The sequence below is a fragment of the Dama dama genome, chromosome 24 (genome assembly GCF_033118175.1).
Source record: "Dama dama isolate Ldn47 chromosome 24, ASM3311817v1, whole genome shotgun sequence".
Lineage (NCBI taxonomy): Eukaryota > Metazoa > Chordata > Mammalia > Artiodactyla > Cervidae > Dama > Dama dama.
In genome coordinates, this window is record NC_083704.1 from 45,283,356 (window position 1) to 45,305,726 (window position 22,371).

Consider the following 22,371-nt stretch of genomic DNA (forward strand, 5'->3'; position numbering starts at 1 on the left):
TAATAGCCAAAAAGCAGAAACAACCCAAATGTCCTAAACTGAGTAATGGACTAAAAAAATGTACAACATACTTGAAATAGGATATTATTCAGTTTTTAAAAGGGATCAACTACCGAAAAATGCTACATGGATGAACATTGAAAACATTCTGTAAAGTGAAATAAACCAGACACAAAAGGGATTCTGTTATATGGAATGTTTAGAATAGGCAAGTCCATGTGTGTGTGGGTGGGTGCTTCATTTGTATCTGGCTCTTTGCAACCTCATGGACTGTGGCCCACCAGGTTCCTCTGTCCGTGGACTTTTCCAGGCAAGAATACTAAAGGGGGTTGCCATTTCCTACTCCCGGGGATCTTCCCAACCCAGGGAGCGAACCTGGATCTCCTGCATTGGCAGGCAGATTCATTACCACTGCACTACTAGGGAAGTCTAGGCAGGTCCACAGAGATAGAATAATGTTTTCCAGGGCCTGCAGAGAGGCGTAAGTATGGACTAACTACATGAGGTTTCTTTTGGGAATGGTGAAAATATTCAGAAACTAGATAGTGGTGATAATTGCAAAACTTTGAAAATACTGAGAACCACTGGACTATACAGTTTAAAATGGTTAACTTTAAGATACATGGATTCTATCTCAATGTTTAAAAATAACCCTATATGCAAAACAGAAAAAGAGACACAGAAATACAGAACAGACTTTTGAACTCTGTGGGAGAAGGTGAGGGTGGGATATTTCAAAAGAACAGCATGTATACTATCTATGGTGAAACAGATCACCAGCCCAGGTGGGATGCATGAGACAAGTGCTTGGGCCTGGTGCACTGGGAAGACGCAGAGGAATCAGGTGGAGAGGGAGGTGGGAGGGGGGATCGGGATGGGGAATACGTGTAAATCTATGGCTGATTCATATCAATGTATGACAAAACCCACTGAAATGTTGTGAAGTAATTAGCCTCCAACTAATAAAAAAAATAAAAAAGAAAAAAAAATAAAAATCTTTGGAAAAGATACTGGAGTATGGGGATCTTTTTTAAACTCCTGAGATGATTTTAATGTACAACAGTAAATATCTTTTTTTTTTTAATTGAAATTTGAAAACTGAACACACTGTGGTTTAAATCTTCTTCATAAATTTCTCATCACTCACTCACTGGAACATCAGTCCGGGCCCTGCCTGGTCTGGTCTCTGTCTGCCTTTCAAGCCCATCTCCTCACCTCTTTGTCTCGCTTTCTATTCTCAGATTCTGCCATCCCACTGTTCCTTCCTCTCAGACCGTAAGCTCATCCTTGCATTGGCACTTTCTGTTTCTTCCATCAGGAAACTTCTGACCCCAGAGGAACATAGCAGACTGTTCCTCATTCAAGTCTCAGGTCAGATGTTACGTTCCCTTTCCATCTGCACTGAACCAGTCCCTTCCACCCCCTCCAATTCTCTACCTATTTTTGCTCTTGATTATTTCCTTCACAATCAGAAACATTTTTGCTTTGCTGACTGATGTGTGGGCTCCACCACTTGCTGTTCCTCTTCACCCTACCCCTAGAATGCTCTATTAGTGTCAGGGCTGTCATGTTTACCAGTAGAATAGTACCTAGAATGCGCAAGTATGTAATGTTTCTTGAATGAATAAATTAGTGATTACAGTTTAGGGACCAACCAATTCAAGGAAAGATTATTTCAGTATAATCAATCCCTGAAGATATTTGTTGGGAGAAAGGGAAGGAACCAGTGAGAGTGAGATTAGAGATGCTACACAAGGAAATGCAGGAAAACATTAAAGTGATGGGGGAGGGGAGTAGCTGATGAAGTGAGAGACTGAAGTAGTAGTTGGCATTTTGAAAGTGTGTTTTCTGTTTATAAATAGCTGAGCTTCAGTTGTTTGTTTGTTTGTTTTTTGACTTGCTAACAATTGAAAATTTGTCTTTAATGACACCATGGGTTGATGAATTAAATACATTTTACTAAAATTTGGGTTTTCTTCTTTGTGTTAAAATGTAACTTTTGTTTGCTTGAATTCTGAGACACTTTAAGTTGTCTTCTATTTCTTTTTGTTCTCCTTGTGGGATATTCTTAGGCTGTCTCCTGTGGAATTTTGATGTTTGCCTGCAAACCTAGAATATTTCATCAATCATCTAAACCTAAATGTTTATCTCCAGCTATTCATTTATATACCTTGATTGCTTTTCAAGTCATCAATAAAATGTGTTTGAGAGCCTGGCCAGCAGAAAGGCTGTTGTTCCTCATGTGACAAGTCATTTTTCCTGTTGAGTTTAGTCTTAGGATCCATTAGCCAGTAGCTTTCAAATGTATTTACATTTTTGCTTAACAGTTGAGCCTCCTTTTTTAATGAAATGCATTGAAATAGAAACTTACTTACTTGTTGGTAGAAGTGTCTGGAGTTATTTGCAGTAGACTTCTTCTAATGACCCCCCAAAAGGATTGGTCATGCCTTCTAGGATTGGTTTAGATTCCTGCTATTTGCTGAATCATGTCAGGATATAAAAAGAGGTTATTTTTAAAGTAGATCTTGTCACTCCCAGCCATAATTGGATAATGTTTATTTTTCAAGGTAAAAGTACATATATTATTACATTATGGAATAAACCAAGTTCCAATACAAGTTTTTCATTCTTTAAACCAAAAGAACAATATTTCCTTCTCATCATGTCTGGTTTCTTGGTTGCCTAGGAGATGTCAGTTTTCATAGCAGATTGTTTTAGCTAGAATACTTAGAAGTCATTTCTAACTACAGTACAAGATATTTTTAAGTAATAGCAATTTTTATTAGGGATTTGTGGAATCAGAATGCCCAGTATTGACAAAATTATGGGAAAATGGCCCTTATCTCTGTATTACTTTTGAATGTAAATTTATAGAAACATTTCCTGAGAGATAGTTGGCAGTACATATCAATTGCCTTGAAAGGTCACTATCCTTCAAACACAGTGATTCTGAAATGTAGGAATTGATACATGAGAAGTAATCAAACAGGTGCATAAATGTTGATGTATGAAGGATCTTCCTCATAGGGTTTTCAGGAGATTCAGTTGTTATAAAGAAATTTCTAGAATTATGAAATAAGGAGTAACTGTTAGTTGTTGCATCTACTTTTGAATCACATGCTACTTTTTAATAGACATTGCTCTGTCTCTAATACAGAGAGGTGTTAGCAATCATCTAATGGTAATGTAGTGCCAATTTTTTTTTTTCATTTTGCTTAACTAAAAATTATGTATCCTGTATATGAAAAGAACTATTCCAAGCAACTTGGCATTAACTGACTTGTTGGTTGACAAGTAACAATTGTTTATTGAATAAAATTGGCTATTACTTTTTGCCAGGGTAAAATGCTAACATTAATACAATGACCAGCATTTACTGCATACTTACTAAGTGCTTTATGTGTGTCCTTGAGAAGAGATATTATTGTTATCACTGTTTCACAGACTGAACCTTGAGCTGTTTTTTTTTAACCTCATCATCCTAGAGGTTCTGCTAGAGGGTTGGGCTATGATAGAGATTTCTATTGTTCAAAAATCTATTGTTTTAGAAAGCTCCCAAGATAATTTCAATAAACCTAGTTTTGGAACTAGTGCTTGGGGAAATACTTAAACTTTAATGTGCATATAACACAACTGGGAAGCTTGTTGAAATACAGATTGATGCAGTAGGTTTGGGGTGGGTACATGCATTTGTAACAACTCTCAGGTAACACAAATGTTGTTGACTAGGAGACCACACTTTGAGTAGCCAGTCTACTATGTTGCTTATGGAAGTAGTTTGACGTTTCATTTGTCCCAAAGAAATCATTTACTGTAGCGAAAGATAGTCATGGAATAATGGTCTGTTTGTTAGGACTTCACATCCTCATGAGCTTGGCCTTTTAGGTCATTTGCGGAAGTCCCAAGTTTCTCAAACTTGAGTTGTTGAGTCTTGAAGATTCACATTCTCAAAAAGGAGTTTATATTTTAGGTTCTCCATTTAGTGAAACATTGTGAAAGTAACAGACATATATTCTGGATCACCAGTTGACTGTCTTATATATAAGAAGAGGGTATTGTCATGTGGTTTTTGCACTAAGGAATCCCCTAAAGTGACAGTTAACTTTAATTCAGCCTTTCTGAAAGTGGAGTTTCTGAAGTCCTGAAGTACCAAGTTTGAGAAATTCTTAAAGTGTCCTCTGTAAACAACTGGGTCCTCTAAAGGGGACCCAATAAGGGTCCAAATGACTTTGAATCAGCCACTTGCTAGACTTACTCAGCATCTCTAAAATGAGAGGACTGGATCTAAGTAATCTTTTTGGTCCTTTTATGTTCAAAACGCTAGGATTGATTTTTATTTTTCTGTTTTTCTTTTTTCAAGTACAGTTGATTTACAATGGTGTGACTTCTCTCTGCCATACAGAAAAATGACTCAGTTTTATATGTATAGGCATTCTTTTTTTAATATTCTTTTCCATTATGTTTTATCACAGGATATTGAATATAGTTCCCTGTGCTATAGAGTAGAACCTTGTTGTTTATCCATCCTATACTTAATAGTGTATATCTGCTAACCCCAAACTCACAGTCCTCACTCCATACCGCTGTCCCCCTTGGCAACCACCGGTCTGTTCTCTATGAGTCTGTTTCTGTTGCCTAGATAGATTCATTTGTGTCCCTTTTTAGATTCCACTTACAAGTGATATCATATGGTATTTGTCTTTCTCTTTCTGATTTCACTTAGTTTGACAAACTCGAGTTGCATCTTAGGGTTGAGGTTTTTTTTGTTTGTTTGTTTTGAGACAGTATTAGAAGTCTGTGATACTTATTTTAGTTGGACATGAATATAACATTTGTTGGCAAATCAGGAAGAAACCTGATCTACTCTAAAATGAGTCATTGTCATCTCCTGCTGTCAATGGGGGAAATTTCACATTTTGAGGCATTTGCTTTTGTGGCTGATGAAACTTTTTCCACTACATGTTGGGTCACCTATCTAGCCCTATTGAAGAGGTGACTGATCAAATTCACTGAGTCACAAAATTAAATGTGAATAATAGAGAGCTTTTCATTACTTCCTTTCTGTTGGCTAAATTTTGAAGATGATGTTCTAAAAATAATATGCTCCTAGCTGGTAAAAATGATGGGAGAGAGAGGGGTAGAGATTGGTTGTAAAAGGTGGAGAGGTCAAGAGAGGATACAGATAGACTTTGTAGCTGAAAAGATGGGAAATGGAGACTCAGTAAATACCTGAAAGTTGCATTATTTTTAGTTCAAAATGAGTTGTTACCAAGAAATACAAATTTAAAAATTAATTGGCTAAAAATATGATTTGAGTTTTACTATATTTACTTATAGAGACACATGCAGGCCTCAGTCACTTTCTGGAATGAACCTAGTCCTTTCTATTTCTGTCTTAGCTAAGACCACGAGTAAGACTAAGGTCCTAAGCCTTACACTGAGGTCCCTGAGGACCTTGGTTCTTGGTTCTCTGGATGCCAGAAGTTATCTTCTTCACATTTATTAAGAAATAGATCCCAGGAGATGATTTTTCCCTAAGAATTCCACAAAATATGGTACATTCAGCCATCTTGCTTGGTTTTAAAAAAGATTCAGCAATTTTACTTTACTGTAAAATAAATTGCTTTCTGTACTTTTCATATGAGAAGGGAGTATTTAATATTTATCTCAGAATTGCAGACAGTTTCAGATTCTGGAGATGTAGGAATCTTCCTATCACACAATATTGGCTCTTATTCTTTTCTACCTTTGTTCTGTTTATAGTTACTGAAGTATTTTTCTTCTCCACTGAAATTAAAACTTGAGGTAGCATTTCTGCTAGCATTGCAAGTGGGCAGAATTTACCACAGTTAAAGGAGAGACAGAATTGGATTTGAGCAAGGAAATATAAAAATATTACCATTTGGGGCTGCCTATGTCATGTAACAGACATAGTGAAATGTGCTCGGTCATCCATTATTTTTTTTTTAATTTTATAAAAGTGTAGGTAATTTACAAGGGTTGTGTTTCTAGTGTAAAGCAAAGTGATTCAGTTCTGCATGTGTACACAAACACACGTATTGCTTTTCAGGTTCTTTTCCTTTATAGGTTATTGCAAGATACTCAGTATAGTTCCCTGTGCTGTATACTGGTGGTGGTGGTGCTGGTTTAGTCTCTAAGTCGTGTCTGACTCTTGTGACCCCATGGACTGTAGCCCGCCACGCTCCTCTGTCCATGGAATTCTTCAGGCAAGAATACTGAAGTGGGTTGCCATTTCCTTCTCCAGTGCTGTATAATATCTGTCATCTATTACTTTCAGATGAGATACTTGAGAGTGAGAAGTTCAGTGAATCACTGAGGATCAGGGAGTGGTGGAACCAAGACTCTAGTTTATGTGCTTTGGACACTCATTCCACCTCTTGATGCTTCCTCTCAACAATGGGTAGTTTGTGAGTTGTCTGGATATACCAAAAGGGAAGGAATAGTGAAGACAGCAGTTAACATTTCAAATTGTTGGCAAACTAAACTCATGAAAAGAAGAGAAATAGAAATAAATGAGCTCTTTGGCAAGAGTGATAACTGAAAAGGATGCAAGGGAGAGGCAAGGTAGCCTCGCGTAGAGCAGAGATGGGTCATAATTAAACCTAACATGAACTCTAGGAACCAGCATCCTGGAAGACATGTTCATGCTGATACTCATCAGCAGTCAGATGGATTGAGGCCTTCTCCCAAAAGGCATCAGGAAGAAAAAAAACACATGAGAAAATGGAAGAAAGATTTGAGAGGGAGTAGGAATAGAGGTGTTAGATATGTTGGAGAGGGAAAAATTTCCCCTTCTACTCCTCTTGAATTCTGGTGGCTGGACTCATGATACAAGTGACATCAGAGAGCTAACAGGAGAAAAAAAAATTAATTCATGTGCATGGTGGTCTAGGAACTAAGAAGTGGCCAAAGAAGGCAACTTTTATATGTTTTAGAGAAATGTGTGAGGAATTGACAAGACAAATAAACAGGTTTGGGGTGTTCAATCAGTGAAGAATCTAAACAGTTTAGACTTGCCTTAGTAAATTAAAGAAGTAACAAGATTTGTTCATGTAGGCTTCTTGGCCTGACTTCCCTATCTCTGGGGATAAGGGAGTTCTACCTCCAAATGCCAGGAAGGCACGTTGCATAGGGGAGATTTACTTCCTGCTTTCAGGGAGACAGATGGGGAGGGTCAGAGTGTCCCTCTTGCACTGGCTATTGCTTAAGTAGCTTTAATACAGAATGATCAATATGCCATTGAGGCACACTTTGGGGTGGCCGTCCAGAACCCCAACAGATAGTTGACTTCTCTGCCTTTCAGGGATTCTGAGGTCAGGGAATATTTGGAAAAAATAGCAACCAAGAATATAAAGTATCTACTGAAAACTAAAGACCTTATGTGGAAAAGGTTAATAGACATCCAAACGGTAGAAATCAGGAAAGTAGTCTGTAGTGGGATGAATAATATCATCACTGAAAGGAACCTCAGAACTATCTTATTTGAAAATAGGATCTTTGCACATATAATTAGTTAAGATGAGGTTATCCTGGGTTGGAGGGGGCCCTGAATCAATGACTTGTGTCTTTCTAAGAACAGAACACAGAGAGAAGGCTGCAGTGACAACTTGTCTCTAGGAATATTATAGGGTAGATATTGGAAAATTGTTCCCTAAAAAAAGTTAATTTGGAATATTACATAAAATATAAAAATATTTACTCAAAAGCATAGTTGAGCTTTGAAAAAAGGCATAGGGGACAGAACCAAAGAGGGGGCTAAAATTTACAAGAGGAAGCAGTGCTGAGCCAACTGCTACCTGGTGTAAGGGAATGTCTGTGGGCCTTTGAAAATAAGATATATGAAAATTATGATCCCTAGAGTAAGCAGTGGCCAAAAACAAAACCAGCTTATCAGTAACTATTTGAAATTATAACACCATGTTGTTTTAAAACATCAGAAATTGGACAGAGAGAAGATGGGGGATGAGATCTGAAAGAGATCTAGGGTGGTTAAGTATATGCTAAGGACAGAGATACTGGTCTGCTTTTAGATATCGATGAGGAAATTGAGCTTTAGTAAGGGTTGTAATAAGATGAGAATAATGCTATTGAAACAAAATAGAATGTGTAATTTTTTTAATATAGGAAAAAGCTTGATTTAGCCTGTGGAAGGTAGGGAGAGGAGAAAAAAAGTGAAACAAAAAGATAAACGAGTATGGATGTTAAACTAATCAAAACAGATTGTCCAAAGTATAGAAAGCAAAATGCTATGTTTATATATAAAAAAAATTTAAAAGGACACAGGTGGAAGATAAGGGGATGGAAAAATTTATGCTTGTCAGATATAGACAAAAAGAAAAAGGAACAACAGATGAAGGGAATAAATTAAGAAGGGACATATGCCCATGCCATAATGTAGAAAACAGTAATTTCTGGCATGTGACATTGATTAAGCAGTTGCTGTTAGAAATCTAATACAGTGTTTTCAGAAACTGATGAGACGAGACGAAAAGTAAGCAGAGGAAGATGTGGAAAACAAGCAATGATTTGCTCTGCCATGTATGTAGAACTTCTTACTCAACAAATGCAGAATGTTTTATCTTGGAGGGCGTGTGGATTAGACACAAGCTTCAAGTTTTAATGCATCAGGAAGGAAGCCTCACATTCTACCAAATCAACATTATAGAGGTTCTTTTCTCCAACTACAGGGCTTCAAAATCAGTCATTATTAACAGTAAGATAGCAAAAGTGTTCCATATGTTTGAAATGAAAAGACATACTATGAAATAACCCTCAGGTTAAATAGGAAAAGATAACAGGAATAGCAGAATTTTAAAGCTGAGTGATAATAAAAGCACAGTAGTTCAAAAACTGAGAGAGATATCTAATGGAGTTCTTTGATGGCAATATACAGCTTTTGTTACTCAAGAAAAAACTAGAAAGTCTGCGACTCTGTAAGCTCAGTGTATGACACAAATAATTAGAAAAACTGTAACATGGTTACCTGAAGAAAACAAAGAAAGAAAAAAGGGAAACAAATGTAAATAAGGAAAATAAGGGACAGAGAAAATTAATAAAAGCAAAGAACCAAAATATAGTCCTCTGAAAAGTTTCATAAATTGGATATAATACTCTGTTAAAAAGGATGTACCTTTTTACCAGTGCAGATGAACATATACGTGAAAAGGATGTATGGCTAAAAAAACTGATGGAAGAAAAATTTAACAACCATTAAATAAATTGTATGTAATGATTATCAAAACTTAATCTTAAAAGCCAACCTATTAAGTTTAATTTTGAAAACAAAAAACAAGTAAAAATTACTGACCAGATTCACCTATGACTTTAAAAACATAAATAATTCAAATATAGCCATGTATTAAAAAATACTAATTGTGCATTGAGACTAAATTGAATTAATCATAACAGTGAATGGATGTTTCAGTGCTTTAAAAAATCTTTTACTAAAAAAAAAACAAAAAAAAAAACTTTTACTGTAATTTACCACATTAATGGCAAGGAATGAAAAATTGCATGATCATTGATAAAAAGCATTTAATAAAGTTTTTTCTTTTTCAAATAGAAGCAGCTGTTACCAAACTTGAAACAGGAAAAATTTTTTAGCTTAATAAAGGCTTTATCCTAAGAATCTATAGCAGATGTCATTTTTAATGGAAAAAGACAAAAGTTTAAACTCATTCTTGTTAAGACTGGGAACAAGACAAGAACACTTCTGTTGCTATTATTCAACATATTACCAGATACCTGACCAATGTAGTAAGACAAATTGATATCAGTAGATTAATTGAAAGAAATAATTATGATTTATAATAAAATCATTTATTTAGAAAACCAAAGAGAATTAGCAAAAACTGTTAGCAATAGAAGCATTCGGCTAGGTTGCCAGCTCTTAAGAGCAGCAAAAATAAATCAACAGCTTTTGTCTGTATTGGGAGTAACCAATTATAAACTATGATAAGATACCATTTATAATACTGACATAAACTAAAAGCTATCTAGGAATAAATCTAAGAAAGAATTCATAAAACATATATGGGAAATTTAAAACCCTATTACAAGGGTTTTATTATAGAATTATAGACCATAAATGCAGCATTTATAGTAAATAGATTGAATATTGTGAAGATATTGTATTTCTTCCAATAAAATTTAAGCTCATTGTAATTCTAAAGCCTTAACAAGAGCTGTTTTGAAGGGGTATAATTGAATCTAATATTTATATAAGAGAATAAATAAGAGATAAAGAAGGACCTTCACTTTGCAAGGCATTAATATATATATATAGCAGAAGTTGGCAAACTACAGTTCACATGCCAAATTCAGCCTGCCTTCTGTTCTTAAAAATAAAGTTTTATTGGGACACAGCCACATCCATTCCTTTATTTATTGTCTGTGGCTACTTTCATGCTGTCAAAATAGACTGAACCTGGCCCTTTGGAGAAAAAAAAGTCTCCTCCTATTCTCTAGCATCTAGCATAGAAAAGGATATAATAAAGTCTAGACTCACTCCTGTGTACATAGGGGAACTAAGTGTAATCATTTCTACCAGTTGGTGCTAGGAAAGTTGGTGCACAAAAAGAGAAAAATGAAGCCATTTCTGTACTTCAGAAACAGCTCCAAGTAGATTAAATACCTAACTGTTAAGATATAAAGCTGGTAGATGAAAATTTAAGAATACATTTTTGTAATCTTACAGTTGAAAAGGGTTTGTTGTGAAATATTCACAGAGCACAAACCATGAGAAGAAAGTTGATGAATACATCAAAATGAATGCTTTTGTTCAATGGAGTCTGTGATAGAAAAACTAACAGATGGTGAAAATACAACTGTCATGTTTAATACACTAAGAATAATATTTAAATACACATGGGACTCCAAAAAATCAGAAAATAGGAGGGAAGAAACGAAGACAAAAGAGGGAAAAGTATGAATTGGTGATTCATACAAAGAGAAATAGACATACACATAGATTTCACTGTGTGTGTGCGTGCCCGGTCATGTCAGACTCTCTGTGACCCCTAGCCCACCTGGCTCCTCTGCACATGGGATTGTTCAGGCAAGAACACGGGAGTGAGTTGCCATTTCCTCCTCCAGAGAATCTTCCTGACCCAGGGATCACACCTGTGTTTCCTACATTGGCAGGCAGATTCACAATGGAGACTAGTTAAAATTCAAAAGTGCCTTTTTGCCTGTCATAGAACTAAAACCTTGGAAATCAGATACTCTCAGGTGTTGACAAGGGTGTGGGAAAATAGAAATCTTATATTGCTACTAGGAATGCAAAATGATCCATAATGTTTTTAAGAGTATAAGTATATATATAACCTAACACCCAATAATGGGACTAGCATAGATGCCCACAGAAATCTATGTAAGTATAGTTATCTCAGTGTTATTTGTGGTGAAAGACTGAGAAAGCTAGCTCTTCTGCACTAAAAGAATAGAAAAGGAAAATGACAGTGGAGTGCAGTGAGGGAGAGTGAATTACATCTATTTACAACACTCTCTAAAACAGCATTGAGAGGAAAAGACAGATTTAAAGCATGATGCAACTTCTATACAAATTTTAAAACTATGTACAGGAGTTTGACACTTAAGTGAAGTCACTCACTTGTGTCCGACTCTTTGTGACCCCATGGACTGTAGCATACCACGCTCCTCCATCCATGGGATTTTCCAGGCAAGAGTACTGGAGTGGGTTGCCATTTTCTTCTCCAGGGGGTCTTCCAGACCCAGGGGTCAAACCCGGGTCTCCCGCATTGTAGGCAGACGCTTTACCAGTCTGAGCGACCAGGGAAGTCCTTTGACACAAAAAGTATTTATGAAAAATATAGTGAAGCTTATAAATACAGCATTAGTGGGTGTTAGCTGCTCAGTCATGTCTGACTCTTTCTGACCCCATAGCCTGGGGCTCACCAGGCTCTTCTGTCCATGGGATTCTCCAGGCAAGAATACTGGAGCGGGTTGCCATTTCCTTCTCTAGGAAATCTTCCAGATCCAGGGATGAAACCTGGGTCTCCTGCATTGCAGGCAGACTCTTAACCATGTATTTATTAAAAAATACGGGAGAAGGCGAGGGTGGGATGTTTCGAGAGAACAGCATGTATATTATCTATAGTGAAACAGATCACCAGCCCAGGTGGGATGCATGAGACAAGTGCTCGGGCCTGGTGCACCGGGAAGACCCAGAGGAATCGGGTGGAGAGGGAGGTGGGAGGGGGGATTGGGATGGGGAATGCATGTAACTCCATGGCTGATTCATGTCAATGTATGACAAAACCCACTGCAATGTTGTGAAGTAATTAGCATCCAACTAATAAAAATAAATGAAAAAAAAAATACAGTAAAGCTTATAAATATAGCATTATTTTTGGTAAAAAAAAAAAAAAAGAAACCCCAGGCTGGGAAAGGAAGGAATGGGTTTGAACATAGAGGATGAAGTGAAAATAAGAAGAAAAATGAAAACCAGAAGAGAGTCTTTCACGGATTGGCAATATAAGCTCATCAACTGAAGCGTATGCTTAAGTCAACTCAGTAAATTTATCCATTAGAGGAAACCAAGTCCACGGATGCTCGTCCTTTCAGAACTGTTAGATTCAGATGCTCGACCAGTGTCATCAGGTATGGGTCTCTCTCTGTATTTTGGTTTTCTAGGCCTCTGTGTTGGCTCTGATAAGAGGCAGACTCTTTCTAGGGTATTCTTTAGCTCTTTCAAGTTCATGGCACCTAAGCAGAAAGCAAGCACTTTCTGCATAGTATAAGCAGTCATCCTCTCATGAATATCCTTTCTTTGGCTGGTTCATTTTTTCTCCTGTGAGCACCCCTGAATCAGTCATGTGACACAGGACTAAGGGTGCCTGCGTCACTTTCCCATCCCTAGAACCAGGCAATAGGAAGAAGCCAACATGTGGAATATGGTGGGATACTACCCAAACAGAAATTACGGTGATACAACCAGAAGTACAGAAAGTGGATGCTAAGGGAGCAAAAATACGCAGGTAACTTTAGGGAACTTGAACCAATGCTGTTTGAAGAATGATTGAAATGAATTGCATGCTCATTCTAGAAAAACCGGGGGAAATAAAAAACACAGATTAACTTCAAATATCTAAAGCACTTCCACTTGGCATGATACTTGTTTCATATGATCCATCAAACCATAAATCCATGATGAAAGGTGAACTTGGTAGCAAGGGCAACTATGTAATTGCTGAAGCTGGTTATCTGAGAAGGATTGGTTAGTGAATTTCATGTCACTGTGTATTTTTGAGCATAGGCTAGCCAGGTACCTGGCAAAGATTTTGTAGGAAAAGATTGGGAAAATAGTTGGGTTTAACCAGTGGTTCTGAATCATCCAGACATTATTAAAGCTTATTAAAGCTTAGAATTCTGGGCCCTTCTCCCAGAGTTTCTGGTTTGGTAGCTTTGGAGTAGGACTCAAGAATTTGCATTTCTAATTTTCCCTGGTGATGTTGATGCTATTGCTCCAGGGAACACACCTTGAAAACCTCTGGATTAGATGATTTTCAGTATCCATACTGACCTTTCATTTTTATGAGATACTTGTTCTTGTTCTCAGTTCAGTTGTTCAGTCATGTTACACTTTGTGACCCCATGGACTGCAGCATGTCAGACTTTCCTATCCATCATCAGCTCCCAGAGTTTGCTCAAACTCATGTCCATTGAGTTGGTGATGCCATCCAAACATCTTATCCATTGTTGTCCCCTTCTCCTCCTGCTTTCAATCTTTACCAACATCAGGGTCTTTTCCAGTGAGTCAGTTCTTCACATCAGGTGGCCAAAGTATTGGAGCTTCAGCTTTAGCATCAGTCCTTCCAATGAATATTCAGGACTGATTTCCTTTAGGATGGACTGGTTGGATCTCCTTGCAGTCCAAGGGACTCTCAAGAGTCTTCTCCAACACCACAGTTCAAAAGCATCAATTCTTCTGCACTCAGCTTTCTTTATAGTCCAACTCTCACATCCATACATAACTACTGGAAAAACCATAATTTTGACAAAGACTTAACTTTGTCTCTGCTTTTTAATATTCTGTATAGTTTGGTCATAGCTTTTCTTCCAAGGAGCAAGCATCTTTTAATTTCATGGCTGCAGTTACCATCTGCAGTGATTTTGGAGCCTCCCAAAATAAAGTTTCCCACTGTTTCCATTAGTTCCCTATCTATTTGCCATGAAGTGATGGGACCAGATGCCATGATCTTTGTTTTTGAATGTTGAGTTTTAAGTTTTTCACTCTCCTCTTACACTTTCATCAAAAGGCTCTTTCGTTTCTCTTTTCTTTCTGCCATAAGGGTGATATCATCTGCATATCTGAGTTATTGATGTTCTAGAAAGCAGTATTTGTATCTTGAGGCAAATTATCCATATTATTTCTTCGTACCTGAAATGTGTTAAATTCTGGCTATATGGGTACTTCTAAAGTAGATGGATTTTGCATAGCCCTCTGTAACTGTTGGGTCACTGAAAACATTAGAGCCATTAAGCAACTGCACATTTATTGGTATGCTTCATGAAACAGTCCTCTATTTTCTTATGTCTTCCGTTTTGTAATCCTATTTCTGTTTTCCCATGAGGATTCAGTTTTCATCAGTTTTGTAGTAGGGTTGTTCCTGAATTAGAAAGCCAAAATGGTTTCCCAAGGTGGATGTGTATTTTCTTTCATTCAGAAAGAAACTCTGTCATGTATAGATACTGGCTCATAAAAAATCGTTTCTTGGTACCCTGGATGTCAAGTGTCAAATTGTGCTTTTTCCCATCTTCTTACCCAACCCCAGCCTGTGGCCCTCCCTAGGAAAGAGAATATGAAACACTTCACCTACCTTGCTCCATACTACCTCTACATCAACCAGGAATTATTTTCATTTTGAACTCTTATTTTGTTTCTTCTTTTTCCTCAGATTTTTTTTTTCTCCTTAATTTTTGAAAGTTTGCTCTAATAGTTCCCTGGAAGTACACATATATTTTTGTAATTTTACACAAGGTCAAACAGCGTTTGTACTTTTTATAAATTGCTTTTAGATAAACAGATAAAACCATTTGAGGAAAGAGAGACCCCAGAGATACCTCTTTAAGAATTAGAAGGTTTATAGTCAATGCTTAACCATGAAAATTTTTAGCTTAGCAAAAATGATTAAACAGATGGTTAAAAACAGTACCTGACAGATTGGACCTCGAGGATTTGAGTTAAGGTGACTACTTGAAGAGCAGAGGGATTTAAGAAGACTGTTTTGTTGTCTGTGTGTGAGCTTTTGCTTGAAAACACTAAATCCAACGCTGGTAGAGAGGGTGGGATATTTTAAGAGGACTTAACCCAGAATACATGTCAGTGAACATTAAATGTGGGGCAGCTTAAATGACGTCTTCTTGGTAGCTAAGGATCTGTAGTAATAGACTCTGCTTTCTTGTGTATGATCTGAGTTTCTCAATGGAATTTGATGAACATCCATTTTCTACATCCTCTTCTCTTCCAGACTTCACCTTGAGGAAATGTCATTCAGATTTGGCCAACATCTCATCAAGCCCTCGGTGGTGTTTCTCAGAACAGAACTGTCCTTTGCCCTGGTGAACAGGAAGCCTGTGGTACCTGGACGTATCCTTTTTTTTTTTAAGAGAGAAAGCAGACCAAATGAACACAGACATTAACCTCTAGTATCCGACCAAAAAGGTAAGCAAGGAATCCTCCTGCCTCCCCCTTTGGAGAAACCAGGTAGGACAATATTCACATTTATTCTGAATCCAGTTGGTGGCACCAGTAATATGCTTGATCAGCGCTGCAGAACTTCTAAAAAAGAGTTGCTTAGCAACTGTGGCTTTGGAGGTGAGTTTTTGCTTGACCTTTTCACTGTTGTAGATGTGTAAATAAATAGGTGCTTCTAAAATGGATCCAATGAATATCCTTAGCACTTTGTTTTCAGGTATCAAATGTGCACTTTAATAGTAAGATAAGAGATTGGGTGACACTCATGATGTGGAAGTAAGGTGTTACATGAAGATTTGAGACTGGCTTGGTGTCTTTACCTCTTGGAAATCATTCAAGCTATGAATTTTAATTGCAATCAAACACATAAATATACTACAAAATACATATATATATATATTTTATGTTAGAGTCTGAGATAGCATTTTCTCTTGGAAAACATCCCAGCTTCTAGATCATTGTCTGGTGCCATTGGTGGTGTGGGGTATTTTATTTCCCTCTGACCATTGATTTCAGTAGAAGCTTTATTCTTTGCAGTGGGAGAGGCAGAATTTGGTGAAATGCTCTGAAGAGTTATTTTTATGTTGTTGAAACTATCAGTCGTGACTGTATGTGGATGACATTTGTACTAACTCTTCAAAAATTTCACCCCCCCCAACTTAATTTACTATGCAGAGGGCAACAAAGTATGAAATGTTGTATTTTAAGATAATAAGCATTTCCACATTGAGACATGCTTCTACTTTGAAATAAATTTCTCAGTAATTTTGGGTATATAAAGGTGTCAAGATTTTTTCCAAGAGTGAGTTATATTTTTTTTAATGGGATTTTTGTAAATGCTTGAAAGCGTGATGAATCATCTTCTTTCTTGACTATGTAACTACTAATAAAACACGCAGCAAAAGATAATTGTGGTTTTTGTGGTAGACGCCCACATTTCTTGATTTGAACTTTTAACCTAAATAAATTTTATAAATTTATAAAACTAATGATAATGTCAATAAGCTAGTAAATAATATATATTTTTCTTGATAATATTTAACTTTTAAATTTATAAAAGTATTTAATTTTATAAGTATGTAAGATCAGAAAATTTCATATTCTGTTTATTAAAGTAAAAACTCTAAAATGATGTAGAATGCTCCTATAAAATGACAGTTTTTAAGTTTTGTAACAATTTTAAATTGAGTTTCTCCAAAAGACCTTGAAGTTCTTGAAATAACACAGGCATTTTATTTTCTCGTTTGATTTTGCTGCAAGTCTGTGGTTGCCTTTTTCCTTTGAGGATTATTTTTTTAAGCAAAATGTTGAATTCCAGTGTCAAAAGGATACTGTTTAAATGCCATCTCTCTTTGGGTGTCAGTTTTAATTGACTTTTGTCAAAGAACTGAGGGAATTTGGGATGAAAATGTGAATTTAGATGAACAAATCTTAATGCTTTGGACCGAGAGTATATGAAGTTGTAGAGATACACTCTTTAAAAAATGGTTAATAATGGAATGAACTTTGATTTTTTTTTTTTTTAACTCCTATATTGATGGTAAGAAACTTGATTTTTCATAGTCTTTTTAACCACCTCAGGAAAGTGTGCTGTGTAAGACCTGGGTTGTATATGTGTTTGAACTGAAATAGAGGTGTCTGCTTCAAGGAAAATATTTATAGTGAACAGTGAGCAGTTAGTGAATGATAACTCGTTTTGTTCCAGATGGCACTGAAATTGCCATTTTGAAAATGAGTCCTGGTTGATTATCACCTCGTTGAGTAAATGCCAAGGACGAGGGGAGCATTGTATTAAAATCCACAACCTCAGTTTGTTTGGAAGCTAGTGAGAAGGACTCAGCTCTTTCCAAGGCTGAGAATGGTACACTCTGCAATCACTGTACTCTGTAAAGCTCTTTTACGTCTACAGTGTTTAAGGTAATTTCAGGGGCAGTGGATAATGGATTCAAGCAATCCTTTTTATATGATGATTCTGAAACTTTTTAGTTTACTTTACCTTGGTAAACTCTCTTAGGTGACAACTGTGAGAAGAATCTTAATAAGTTACTCATTTGCTTGTGTGAAGTAATATTCTTTTGTCCTGTGATTTGGAAATTGAAACAGTGAATAGCTCTGCCTACTAACATTTCATAAAATAAATGGTGAAATGGTTGCAGCAGACCATCACTACCCCCCCACCCCGTCCTCCGCAGTGCTCTACCCTGCCTGCCCTTAAAAAGCCCCTTGTTGTGGGTCTTCTAGGTCTTCTGATTCTCTACCCCTGGACTTCCTCAGCCCAGCCTACATCTCTCTCTAAACCACAGCTCTAATGTTACCACTCTCCTATTCCTTTGCAAAAAATCACTGATGAATATAATGAATATCCTTTTATTTGAGAATTGTTGTTCAGTCGCTCAGGTGTGTCCAACTCTTTGCGATCCCATGAACTGTGGCACATCAGGCGTACCTGTCATTCACTATCTCCCAGAGTTTACTCAAACTCATGTCCATTAAGTTGGAGATGCCATCCAATCATCTTATTCTCTGTTGTCCCCTTCTCCTCCTGACCTCAGTCTTTCCCAGCATCAGGGTCTTTTCCAATTTAAGGATAAAGTCCAAAACTCTTAGCATCCCTTTAAAAGATTTTCATTATCTTAACTCACCCTCCCCACTTTCCAGCTATTTCCTTAAACAGGTGTATTTCCCTTTACCTGCTGACCCCCACTCTTTCTCCTGCTTCTCTCTTCACCTCGAGATCCTTCCCTTCCTTTTCACTTGAACTAAAGTGCTTATTTCAATACCTGTCCTGCCCTCTTAGGGAAAAAAAAAATTCCATCCTTTTTGTGACACCTGATTCCTTATTCACATGTTGATTCATTCAACAGTTTATTACTGAGCTACTCTGTTTCAGGCTCCCTGCCAAACACTAATCCCAGTCTGCCCCAAACCAGAGCTGTGTTCATTTCTGTTTGTCTGTGTGTGGAGTTGCGTTTCTGGAAAGGGATGGGGGCAAAATCTACTCTTAGTACGTCTCTTTTTCTTAGCACCCAGAATATTGTGTTGACTGAATTTAAACTGAATCTGTAAACATCAGGAGCTTGTGGATAGTTTCAATTAATACTGAGATCCTGCCTTTCCTGTATTCCCATGCACAAAGCCATGTCTTGTCACCATTTTATTCCAGATTTATTAGTATCTCATCCAACTTCCCCTGCATGCTCTGTCAGTTACGGTCCTGTTTACATTGCTGTTATGAGTGTCCTGTGTTAAGCCTAAATACAGTGAATGGACTGATGGCAGATGGGAAGAGATTCTTTTCCATTGTTCTCTGTGTTAATTGACCAATGGACGAGTCTGTATTTTAAGGGCAGTATATTGCTATCTTGTTGTGAACTGGAAAATTCTATTTTGTGTTTTTGATGATTTCGTTTTTAAAAGAGTGTTGAGGTGGCCTCTGGGGAATGTGCCATTCAGAAGAGACTTGTAAATGTCATCTTTGGACTTGTTTCCTCTCTTAACTTTTTGCTCCCCACTCCTCAACCTTCTTTTCTTTTTGACTTTGCTCACTGGCTCACTTTATACCTTCCTGAGGAGGAAAAGAACCGTCAGATCAGGGGCTGCAGATATGCTTTTGAAGCAAGACTGTTTGCTTCCATTCTCAGAAGAGCCACTTACGTCCCTCCTCGTACCCACCTAAAGCAGACACTTCTGCTTGTTGCAAACAGTGTTTAAAGTTGATTGAATAGGCTTTGGCCTCTGTGGTGCAACACTCTGGAAGCATATGACTGAAGGTCTTTAATCCCTTAATTTCCTGTTGCTGGAAAATGCTTTTCAGGGAGTCTTCGGAAGAGAACAGAAGCATTTTTGAGGTTGCATCTTCAGAATTCTGCAGCGAACGTTTTATTCATGTACTTGGTGCAGCCCAGCTATTGTTCGTGGCTTGAAAACATTTGAGTCAACGTGGTTAATACTTGTCTCCACTCCGCTCCCCTTGCATCGGGCTGCATCTACCTCTCATCTTGAGTTGAGCATGAAAAATGAATTTGAACATTAGTGGAATCCATTTGGGGACTGGGGCTTTTATTGTAAATAAAATTATTCATTTGTTATGTCCTGTAGTTTTCAGCAGATAGTGTATTGATCTTTGGATTGCTATTCAGCATGGCATACAGGGCTCTGACATAAGGGGAACATGGCCACGTTTGTGGACAGGTTGAATGCGTTGTGTAATGACAGAAACAAACCTTGCTTGCTGGCCATACTATATTATACAAATCATTTGTCAACAGTTTATTGAATCTGTTATTAAAAAGAACAGATTCTTCCAAGTGGGAGCATTACGCACAGAATGTTATCAGGGCCAAGCCACGTTAGGATGATACATTGAGGACAGCCTTACAAAGTGTATTTGTGAAGAATTAGACTAGGTAACTTAAAGGACATTTCTGCTGACATATTAGAAACAAAAGTTTGGTGCAAGGGAAATTGTGTTCTAAGGTCCAACTTCAATAGATAAAAAAGAAAAATCTGGCAATTGCCTTTTAATACAAAATTTTACCTCCCTAAACGAGCAGTGTTCTGTTTTCAGGCCATTGCCATATTGAGTATTCTTGAAATAAAGGAACAGATAATAAAAATAGCTTCATTACTTAACAGTGCTTCTTACGGAATAGATGCTATAGATAAAAGTGCCCTTTTAGTCCTTCCGTAAAAATCAGAAATATTTGTCATTTCCTGAGTAGGTTGTAATCTTGTGAATTTCTTTAATTGTTCAGGAAACTGCAGTTATTAGTGATCTCATGATCTTTTCATTTCTGAAAAAGAGTTTCTTTTAAAACCTTCCTGTGCAAATAAAATGAGTGCAAGCACGATTTTAATATCTTTATTACTAAAGATAGACCTTTTTCCTCTTGAAATTTCCCTAAGCATATGCCTTCCCCTGCCCCCACCCTCCACCGTTTTTGAGCCTGTTGTATATTACCCAGCTTAAAATACTGTAGGAGACGTGCTCAAAGCGGAGCATACACCCTTTGTCCTGAGCTGTGTAGTGGGAAAAGTTGGTTTCCTTGTAGCCATATTTTTCTTGATTTTTTTTTGGCAGATTGTTGTATCCAAAATGTCTGCAAGCAGCAGTGATTGCTCAGAGTGTCCTTATGCTGTCTCTATGGGAAAGGTTTCCACATAAATGTGTGCCTACCTCTGGGGCCGTAGAGTACATTGCCTCCAGCTTGAGCAGTTTTTGACGGCTTTCGTCAGGAGGAACACAGAAAGCTCTTCTGTGCTTTCGGCATGCACTAAATTGACTGCTATCTTTTCTCAGTGTCCAGAACCTGGCGCAGAGGATCCTGCCAGTCCCCATTACAAGCCAAACCTTGTGTGACTGTCGTCTATCTTGGCTTGTCATCTGAGGAGTAACTGCTCAGAGAGAGAATATGGTTATCTCAAATGCTGTTTCTTGGGTTGGTAGTGAGCTCACAGTGTTGAGTAGGATTCTGAGGCTGTATGCAGGGGCAGTGGGCAGTAACTGCCTCAGGTAGCAGAGTAGAAAGGCTCCTTGCCAAGACTTTTCCTCTTTTGGGTTTATTTCTCATTCTTGGAGCTGAGACTGGCATCTTTATTTTTTATTATAGACAGAATGATGGATTGTTGGCACCTGACACTGAAGGGTTTAATAGATTCTTTGTGTGTGTGTATGTGTGTGCGTGTGTGCAAGAACGTTTGAAATTGGATGGAGAAAAATGTGTGGATTTTATATATTTTGCCCCAGTGACTTCAAATGAAGGTGACTCCCCCATGAAACAGTGTGCCTGGGGCATGTACACACCGTTCTCTAGACTTCATCCAGCCCCTTCCTGCTGTCCACCGTCTCTCCCTGGCTCCTCGCAGCCTACTGGTTGGTGAAGATACTGGTGAGTGGTGATTTTGTGGTTCACGTTGCCCCTGCACTTCATTCCTTAGTTGTGACTGTTTTCCTTTGACCTTGCCTGCTTCTCCGTAATAGGATTTACCTTCTAGCTTCAGGACCTACTGTGAGTGGGGTGAGATGAGCCAGCTTGACCATGGTGATGGCATTTGAGGAGGAAAGTCCTTCCGGCTTTTTAATCAGAGCTTTTAGGAGGTTGCTGTATTCTCTTAGAATTGCACAAAGCCCACAGAATTATTTTACAACCAGAAAAAGATACCTTTGCCACCTGCCAATCTCTCACAGAACATAATCCTATTAGTGTGTGTGTGTGTGTGTGTGTGTTAGGGAACAGGAGACGCTCTGTCTCCAGCTCTAGCAAATGGTGGGATGATAATTATATGTGTTAAAATAACACTTTGAATATTCTTCATATTAATTGCAAAAATGAATATCCTGTACAGAATGCCATTCCCCATTTTTATTTATTTCCATGTGAAACTTTCCTCAGGTAATTTTAAACTGTCATGGTTAACAGTATCTGAACTTGTTCATTATATTCTGGGCATATTTTTGACCTGCTTCCCATGCAAGCTATCAGATTGTGAGCAATAGGAAAAGGCTGGTCATGGTGTTGCCAGCCTTGCACTTGTAACGGAACATAATTAGAAGTAATGAATGGAATAATACATCATTATTCACAAGAAATGTCATGTAATTAACTCAGATAATGCAAAATATATCCTAATTT

At 37.5% G+C, this 22,371-nt stretch overlaps 1 protein-coding gene across 20 annotated transcripts in view; it reads left to right on the top strand.

Annotated features, from left to right (window-relative positions):
* Window positions 1–22,371, top strand: part of FHIT (fragile histidine triad diadenosine triphosphatase) — a 1,512,191-nt gene that overhangs the window by 703,983 nt on the left and 785,837 nt on the right. For all 20 annotated transcript variants that reach the window (XM_061128197.1, XM_061128194.1, XM_061128188.1 and 17 more), the window contains one exon: window positions 15,513–15,631. In XM_061128197.1, the coding sequence (XP_060984180.1) occupies window positions 15,529–15,631 (103 nt within the window). In that variant the 5' untranslated portion in view covers window positions 15,513–15,528. The remainder of the gene's footprint in view (window positions 1–15,512; window positions 15,632–22,371) is intronic.